Source organism: Hemiscyllium ocellatum, chromosome 50, assembly GCF_020745735.1.
Source record: "Hemiscyllium ocellatum isolate sHemOce1 chromosome 50, sHemOce1.pat.X.cur, whole genome shotgun sequence".
NCBI classification, from domain to species: Eukaryota; Metazoa; Chordata; class Chondrichthyes; order Orectolobiformes; family Hemiscylliidae; genus Hemiscyllium; species Hemiscyllium ocellatum.
The window spans coordinates 4320713-4330284 of NC_083450.1; the positions used below are offsets into that span (position 1 = coordinate 4320713).

The 9572-nt window shown below is 52.0% G+C and overlaps 1 protein-coding gene across 2 annotated transcripts in view; it reads left to right on the plus strand.

The window, feature by feature from the left end:
• Positions 1-9572, plus strand: part of LOC132805454 (diamine acetyltransferase 1-like) — a 37229-nt gene that overhangs the window by 13229 nt on the left and 14428 nt on the right. The window contains exons 2-6 of one of the 2 annotated variants that reach the window (XM_060820533.1): positions 1722-1773; positions 3404-3484; positions 4660-4761; positions 6323-6365; positions 9122-9568. In XM_060820533.1, coding sequence (XP_060676516.1) covers positions 1722-1773; positions 3404-3484; positions 4660-4761; positions 6323-6360 — 273 coding nt within the window. In that variant the 3' untranslated portion in view covers positions 6361-6365; positions 9122-9568. Of the gene's footprint in view, positions 1-1721; positions 1774-3403; positions 3485-4659; positions 4762-6322; positions 6366-9121; positions 9569-9572 lie in introns of those variants that run through there. The other variant, XM_060820532.1, reaches the window with a different exon arrangement.

The window sequence follows — 9572 nt, forward strand, 5'->3', positions numbered from 1 at the left end:
GGCACAGTGGTTAGCACTGCTGCCTCACAGCGCCAGAGACCCGGGTTCAATTCCCGCCTTGGGCGACTGACTGTGTGGAGTTTGCACGTTCTCCCCGTGTCTGCGTGGGTTTCCTCCGGGTGCTCTGGTTTCCTCCCACAGTCCAAAGATGTGCGGGCCAGGTGAATTGGCCATGCTAAATTGCCCGTAGTGTTAGGTAAGGGGTAAACGTAGGGGTATGGGTGGGTTGCGGGTCGGTGTGGACTTGTTGGGCCGAAGGACCTGTTTCCACACTGTAAGTATTCCTTTCCTGTAGCGTATGAGATAGACAATGTTGGCTGAGCCACATGAATACCTGCCACGCACCATCTAAGCTAGTTTTCCTAAACAAACCAGTTGGTCTGTAATTTGGTGTTGGGTGATTTTTAATTTTTTAAATGTTGTAATTGTATCAGCCTCTACTACTTCCCCCGGCAGCTCATTCCATACACGTACCACCCTCTGCGTGAAAAAGTTGTCCTTTAGGTCATTTTAAATCTTTCTCCTCTCCCCCTAAACCTATGCCCCTCTAGCTTTGGACTCCTCTACTTTGGGGGGAAAAATGACCTTCTCTATTCACCCTATCCAATCCCCTCATGATTTTATAAACCTCTATAAGGTCACCCCTCAGCCTCTGATGCTCCGGGGACTGGCCATTCAAAGAACAACGAAAATTTACAGCCCAGGTACAGGCCCTTCGGCCCTCCAAGCCTGAACTGATCCAAATGTATGTCTAAACCTGTCGCCCAATTCCTAAGCATCTGTATCCCTCTGCTCCCCACCTACTCCTGCATCTGTCCAGACGCATCTTAAATGAGTCTACCATGCCTGTCTCTACCACCTCTGCTGGCAACGCGTTCCAAACACCCACCACCCTCTGTGTGAAGTATTTACCGCGTGTATCGCCCTTAAACTTTCCACCTCTCACCTTGAAAGCGTGACCTCTCGTTATTGAATCATTTACCCTGGGGAAAAAGCTTATCTCCATCCACCCAGTCTATCCCCCTCATGATTTTGTAAACCTCAGTCAGGTCCCCCCTCAATCTCCTTTTTTCTAATGAAAACAAACCTAACCTACTCAACCTCTCTTCACAGCGAGCACCTTCCAGACCAGGCAACATCCTCGTAAACCTTTTCTGCACCCTCTCCAAATACTCAAACCCTCCAATCCTGGCAACATCCTTGTGAATCTTTTCTGTATGTTTTCAAGTTTCAGAATATCTTTCCTGTAGCAGGGAGACCAGAATTGAATGCAGTATTGCAAAAGTGACCGAACCAATGTCCTGTACAGTTGCAACATGACCTCCCGACTCCTGTACTCAATGTATTGACCATAAAAGAACGCTACCTTCACTACCCTGTTTACCTGTGACCACTCTTTCAAGGTGGGAGTCTGGAACTCACTGCCTATAAGGGCGGTTGAGACAGAAACCCTCAAGTCATTGAAAAGTTATTTACATGTGGACTTGAAGGCGATGGGTCAGTTTCTGGACAATGGAATTAGAATGGCGTGCTTGATGATTGGTATGGATATGATGGGCCGAAGGGCCGCTTTCAGTGTTGTAAACACTCTATCACTCTGCACCCCATCCCCAAATCGCTACCCATTTGCCCCACTCTTCACTCCCCACTCCCTGAACAGTTTCCTCTTTGGAGGGTGGGACATCTCACATCATTTCATTTGGGTTTTCTGTTTGTTTTAGGAACTGGCTGAAAATGAAAACCTTTCGGAACAGGTCACGCAGGCTGAAGAAGGTGAGACACTGACTTGATACAATGAGATCTTGCCAACTTCATTCATATCTCCCTCCCTCCCTATCTCTCTCTTTCTCACACACACACACACAACATACTCACTAGACACACTCAGTCTTGTGTGCACACACACTCGCACAGACATGATTAGAGTGGTGCTGGAAAAGCACAGCAGGTCAGGCAGCATCCGAGGAAGGTTGGAACTGGGGTAAGGTGGCGGGGGGGAGGGGAAATGAGGAAACTGCTGAAGTCCACATTGATTCCCTGAGGTTGGAAGAGTTTTGAGGTGGAAGATGAAGGGTTATTCCTCCAGGCATCGGGTGGTGAGGGTGCAGTGGTGGAAGAGACCCTGGACCTGCATGTCCTTGGCAGAGTGGGAGGGGGAGTTGAAACGTTGGGCCACAGGGCGGTGGGGATAGGGGTGGGGAGGGTTTGGACCCCATCACTAGGGATATATTTCCCTCTCCACCTCTATCCACTTTCCACAAAGACCGTTCCCTCCGTGACTACCTGGTCAGGTCCACGCTCCCCAACAACCCACCCTCCCATCCTGGCACCTTCCCCTGCCACCACAGGAATTGCAAAACCTGTGCCCACACCTCCCCTCCCTCACCTCCATCCAAGGCCCTAAAGGAGTCTTCCCGTTCCATCAAACTTTCACCTGCACCTCCACACGTCATTTATTTAAACAATCCTTGGATAAGCACATGGATGATGAATGGGATAGTGTAGGGGGGAACAAGCTGAGAATAGTTCACAGGTGCAACATCGAGGGCGGAAGGGTCTGTTCTGCGCCGTACTGTTCGATGTTCTATTGTATCCAATGCTCCCGATGCGGTCTCCTCCACATTGGGGAGACTGGGCGCCTTCTCGCAGAGCACTTTAGGGAACATCTCCGGGACACCCGCACCAATCAACCCCACCGCCCCCTGGCCCAACATTTCAACTCCCCCTCCCACTCTGCCGAGGACATGGAGGTCCTGAGCCTCCTCTATCACCACTCCCTCACCACCAGACGCCTCACACACACGTTTTCTCTTGTCCAACTGATTCATACATACAAATGGTGGCATTTCTATCTTTTTTCTTTTCTAGTTATGTTTTTCCTAAGAATTTGTGCCAAAGAATCTGTGCCTAGATGCTTTTGTAACTAAGGTGGTGTCTCAGTGGTGACTTGTAAACGTTTCACTGTCTTCATCTACGGACTCAAGCACTTGCACACACTCAGTCACACACACACACTCACACACACACACACAAACGGTCACACACACACACACACAAACTTCACACAGACACACGTGTTTTGACATGTAGACTCTTAACCTCTCACACACAGTCTCTCACTCTCTCACACACACAGTCTCTCTCTGTCTCTCTCACACAGATAGACAGACAGACACTGTCTCTCTCTCTCACACACACACACACACACACACACACACACACACTGTCTCTGTCTCTCTCGCACACACACACTTTTGAAAACACACTGTCCCACACACAGACTCATTTATACACACTCTCTCACTCACATAGAACACACACACAGACACACAGATGCACAACCAGAGTTTCTGGAAGGTGGGGCACTTTGAGAACATGAACATTCTGTCCTGATGTCCCACAGGTCTGATACGGGATGGATTCACAGAAGGTCCCTATTACAAAAGTCTTGTGGCAGAGGTTCCAGCAGATCAGGCGTGTCGAGGTAATCGCTGGTGGGCCCCAGTCTCTCTCTGTCTCTGTCTCTGTCTCTTTCTTTGTCTCTCGCCGCTGTATTTCCAGCATTGGGCCAAATGTCAGGAAATCTCCTCCCTCAAGGCTGGTCCAGCAACCTCCATCCTCCTGCAGATTCACCTCACCCAACACTCTGCTGTCCCCACCCTCTACCCCACACCCCTCCCACCCACCCCGACACCCCCACCACCCCACCCCAGTCCCTGTTGTCCTTGCCCCTCGGCTGCTCCCTATCCAGACTCTGCTTTACACGTCTCGTCATGCAGTTTAAACCCCTCCATCTTCAAAACCCCCTCCATAACTCTGGAACCTCCTCCAGTTTGCAAACCCCACCCTAACTCTATAACCCACTCCAGCTCTCAACCCCCTCCCCCCCCATTTCCAGAACTCGATCGAGGTCCCAAACCCCCTCCCTATCCCTATCACCCCCTCCAGCCCCTACACCCCCTCCCTATCTCTGTCACCCCCTCCAGCCCCCTACCCACCCCCCCATCTATGTCTCCTCCTCCAGCCCCAATATTCCTTCCCTTCTCCCTAACTCTCTCACTTCCTCCGAGATCTCTTCTTCCCCCCCAATCCCGGCCTCTTGACCATCCCCAGCCTCTCATCGCCCCACCACCGGAGGTCATGCCTTTGGATGTCTGAGTGAGCGTGGTAACTCCCTCCCTAAACCTCTCCATCTCTCTGTCTCTCTGTCTCTCTCTGTCTCTCTCTTTCTCTCTGTCTCTCTCTTTCTCTCTGTCTCTCTCTTTCTCTCTCTCTTCTGTCTTGCTCTCTCTGTCTCTTTCTTTCTGTCTCTCACTCTCTGTCTCTCAGTCTCTCTGTCGCGCGCTCTCTCTGTCTCTCTCTCTGTCTCTTTCTCTGTCTGCCTGCCTCTCTCTCAGTCCCTCTCTTTCTCTCTGTCTCTGTGTCTCTCTCTCTCTGTATCTCTCTTTATCTCTGTCTCTCTGTCTCAATCTGTCTGTCTCTTTTTCTCTCTGTCTGCCTCTCTCTATCTCTCTCTCTCTGTCACTCTCTCTCGCTGTTTCTCTATCTCTCTCTCTGTGTCTCTGTCTCTCTCTCACTCTCTCTCTGTCTGTCTCTCTCTCTGCCTCTCTCTCTGTTCCTCTCTTTCTTTCTCTCTGACCCTGGCTTCTCTGTCTGTAGGACACACTGTTGTGGGCTTTGCCTTATACTTCCCCAGCTACGGGATGTGGAAGGGAAGAGCCATTTACCTGGAAGATCTGTACGTCATGAAGGGTTTTCATGGTGAGTCTCGCCCACAGCACATGCAGCCTTCACACAGCCAGTGTCGTTCACATCCGGCTGTGTCACGGTAAACAGAAACCATCTTCCCTACACCCCAATCCCTAACTCTGTCACCCCCTCTGTCCCCTACACCTCCTCCCTATCCCTGTCACCCCCTCTGCCCCCTACACCTCCTCCCTATCCCTGTCACCCCCTCTGCCCCCTACACCTCCTCCCTATCCCTGTCACCCCCTCCAGCCCCCTACACCCCCTCCCTATCCCTGTCACCCCCTCCAGCCCCTACACCCCCTCCCTATCTCTGTTATCCCCTCCAGATCTTGCACCCCCTCCCTCTCTCTGTCACCCCCTCAAGCCCCTACACCCCCTCCCTACCTCTGTTAGCCCCTCCAGCCCCTGCACCCTCTCCCTCTCTCTGTCACTCCCTACAGCCCCTACACCCCTCCCTCTCTCTGTCACCCCCTCCAGCTCCCTACACCCCCTCCCTATCCCTGTCACCCCCTCCAGCCTCCTACACCCCCTCCCTATCTCTGTTACCCCTTCCAGCCCCTACACCCCCTCCCTATCCCTGTCACCCCTTCCAGCCCCCTACACCCCCTCCCTATCCCTGTCACCCCCTCCAGCCCCCTACACCTCCTCCCTATCTCTGTCACCCCCTCCAGCCCCTACACCTGCTCCCTATCTCTGTCACCCCTTCCAGCCCCTACACCCCCTCCCTATCCCTGTCACCCCCTCCAGCCCCTACACCCCCTCCCTATCTCTGTCACTCCCTCCAGCCCCTACACCCCCTCCCTATCCCTGTCACCCCCTCCAGCCCCTACACCCCCTCCCTATCTCTGTCACCCCCTCCAGCCCCTACACCCCCTTCCTATCTCTGTCACCCCCTCCAGCCCCTACACCCCCTCCCTATCCCTGTCACCCCCTCCAGCCCCTACACCCGCTCCCTATCTCTGTCACCCCTTCCAGCCCCCTACACCCCCTCCCTATCCCTGTCACACCCTCCAGCCCCTACACCCCCTCCCTATCTCTGTCACTCCCTCCAGCCCCTACACCCCCTCCCTATCTCTGTCACCCCCTCCAGCCCCTACACCCCTCCCTATCTCTGTCAGCCCCTCCAGCCCCCACACCCCCTCCCTATCCCTGTCACCCCCTCCAGCCCCCTACACCCCCTCCCTATCCCTGTCACCCCCTCCAGCCCCCTACACCCCCTCCCTATCCCTGTCACCCCCTCCAGCCCCCTACACCCCCTCCCTATCCCTGTCACCCCCTCCAGCCCCCTACACCCCCTCCCTATCCCTGTCACCCCCTCCAGCCCCTACACCCCCTCCCTATCACTGTCACCCCCAGCATTTACTAATCCAGTGTATTTTCCATCTCCTGATTTCCGTTTGAGGATTTTCTTCCTTAACCCTGTACAATGTGCTAAATATTGATCTGAATGTCCATTTTCGTTCACCTGCCCGTGGTACCTTCCCACGTGGCCAGGGCACAAATTTTATCTCATGAATCTCTTGTCGTTTTATGTTTTGTGATGTCGATCTCCACCCCTGTTTTTTTATTTCAGACCGAGGAATTGGTGATGCACTTCTGCAGAGAGAGTGACGGAGGTAACAAAGGAACAGTTTGTGGGTTATTTACTGCAGTTAGGATCTGCTTTACCCTGTATCTAACCCCGTGCTGTCCCTGTCTCTGGGAGTGTTTGATGGGGGACAGTGTAGAGGGAGCTTTACTTTGTATCTAACCCCGTGCTGTCCCTGTCCCTGGGAGTGTTTGATGGGGGGACAGTGTAGAGGGAGCTTTACTCTGTATCTAACCCTGTGCTGTCCCTGTCCTGGGAGTGTTTAATGCGGGACAGTGTAGAGGGAGCTTTCCTCTGTATTTAACCCCGTGCTGTCCCTGTCCTGGGATGGGGGGACAGTGTAGAGGGAACTTTACTCTGTATCTAACCCCGTGCTGTCCCTGTCTCTGGGAGTGTTTGATGGGGGGACAGTGTAGAGGGAACTTTACTCTGTATCTAACCCCGTGCTGTCCCTGTCTTGGGAGTGTTAAATGGGGGACAGTGTAGAGGGAGCTTTCCTCTGTATTTAACCCCGTGCTGTTCCTGTCCTGGGATGGGGGGACAGTGTAGAGGGAACTTTACTCTGTATCCAACCCCGTGCTGTCCCTGTCCCTGGGAGTGTTTGATGGGGGACAGTGTAGAGGGAGCTTTACTCTGTATCTAACCCCGTGCTGTCCCTGTCCCTAAGAGTGTTTGATGGGGGGACAGTATAGAGGGAGCTTTACTCTGTATCTAACCACGTGCTGTCCCTGTCCCTGGGACTGTTTCATGGGGGACATTGTAGAGGGAGCTTTACTCTGTATCTAACCCCATGTTGTCCCTGTTCTGGGAGGGTTTGATGGGGGACAGTATAGAGGGAGCTTTACTCTGTATCTAACCCCGTGTTGTCCCTGTCCTGGGAGGGTTTGATGGGGCGACAGTGTAGAGGGAGCTTTACTCTGTATCTAACCCCGTGCTGACCCTGTCCTGGGAGTGTTTGATGGGAGCACAGTGTAGAGGGAGCTTTACTCTGTATCTAACCCCGTGCTGTCCCTGGGAGTGTTTGATGGGGGGACAGTGTAGAGGGAGCTTTACTCTGTATCTAACCCCATGCTGTCCCTGTCCCTGGTTGTTTGATTGGGGACAGTGTAGAGGGAGCTTTACTGGAGTAATCATGATAGCCATAGAGATGTACAACACAGAAACAGACCCTCCAACTCAACTCATCCATGCCAACCAGATATCCTAATTAATCCAGTCCCATTTGCCAGCACTTGGCCCATAACCCTCCAAACCCTTCCTATTCATGTTCCCATCCAGATGCCTCTTAAATGCTGTAATTGTACCAGCCTCCACCACTTCCTCTGGCAGCTCATTCCACACACACGTACCACCCTCTGTGTGAAAAAGTTGCCCCTTAGGTCTCTTTTATATCTTTCCCCTCTCACCCTAAACCTATGCCCCTCTAGTTCTGGACTCCCCCCACCCCAGGAAAAAGACTTTGTCTATTTATCTTATCCATGCCCCTCATAATTTTGTAACCCCTCAGCCTCCGACGCTCCAGGGAAAACAACCCCAGCCTGTTCAGCCTCTCCCTGTAGCTCAAATCCACCAACTCGAACAACATCCTTGTAAATCTTTTCTGAACCCTTTCAGGTTTCACAACATCTTTCCGATAGGAAGGAGACCAGAATTGCACACAATATTCCAACAGTGGCCTAACCAATGTCCTGTACAACCTACTCCTGATTCGCCTTTCCAAAATGCAGCGCCTCACATTTATCTGAATTAAACTCCATCTGCCACTCCTCTGCCCACCTGATCAAAAGAGAGACCTTGGAGTGCAGGTTCGTAGCTCCTTGAAAGTGGAGATGCAGGAAGATAGGATAGTGAAGGCAGCGTTTGGTATGCTTTCCTTTATTGGTCAGAGTATTGAGTACAGGAGTTGGGAGGTCATGTTGCAGCTGTACAGGTCATTGGTTAGGCCACTGTTGGAATATTGCGTGCAATTCTGGTCTCCTTCCGATCGGAAAGATGTTGTGAAACTTGAAAGGGGTCAGAAAAGACTTACAAGGATGTTGCCAGGGTTGGAGGGTTTGAGCTACAGGGAGAGGCTGAACAGGCTGGGGCTGTTTTCCCTGGAGCGTCGGAGGCTAAGGGGTGACCTTATAGAGGTTTATAAAATCATGAGGGGCATGGATAGGGTAAATAGACAAAGTCTTTTCCCTGGGGTGGGGAAGTCCAGAACTAGAGGGGTATAGGTTTAGGGTGAGAGGGGAAAGATATAAAAGAGACCTAAGGGGCAACTTTTTCAAGCAGAGCATTCCCCGTGAACAGGTGAAATCCCAGCCTGGCCTTGGAGAATAGGGAATCCTTATGTAAACATGTATGGAATGAGCTGCCAGAGGAAGTGGTGGAGGCTGGTACAATTGCAACATTTAAGAGGCATTTGGATGGGTATATGAACAGGAAGGATGTGGAGGGATATGGGCCGGGTGCTGGCAGGTGGGATTGGATTGGGTTGGCATGGTCAGGTTGGACTTGAGAATCTGTTTCCATGATGTACATCTCTATGACTCTAAGATCCTGGTGCACTCAGAGGTAACTTTCTTCGCTGTCCACAACACCTCCAATGTTGGTGTCATCTGCAAACTTACTTAACTGTGCTTCCCGAGTTCACATCCAAAATCATTTACGTCAATGATGAAAAGCAGTGGACCCAGCACCAATCTCTGTGGCACTCCAGTGGCCACCAGCCTCCAGTCGATAGGTTTCCTGAATCCACAGTCCCTTATTTAACCGTGTGAGTTGTGTGCATTCTCACAGATCGCGATACAGAACAAATGCTCCCTGGTGAACTTTGTTGTCCGTAATAACAACTTTCCAAGCATTGACTTCTACCAGGCGAAGGGGGCCGTGGATCTGACCAAGTCGGAAGGTTGGCATCTCTTCAGGTTTGAGCAGGAACAGCTGGAAAAGCTAGCAGGAGGAAAGGGGCAGAATGTCCCGGCCTCTCCCTCTCCGTAAACAGGGAGAGCACAGAGAATTCCCCGTGAACAGGAGAAATCCCACCCTGGCCTTGGAAAATGGGGAATCCTTATGTAAACATGTCACGCTACAGTTATAGCCTCCCACCAGTGTGTGGCGCTACAGGAGGCTGACCACCTGCCCAATCAGAGAGAAACTTTCACTGAAGTAACTCCGGTGTAGAGTCCGTCCTTAACATCCATAATAACCTGTTAGCCTCATTTCTGTTAGCCTTACAAATAAACTCAGA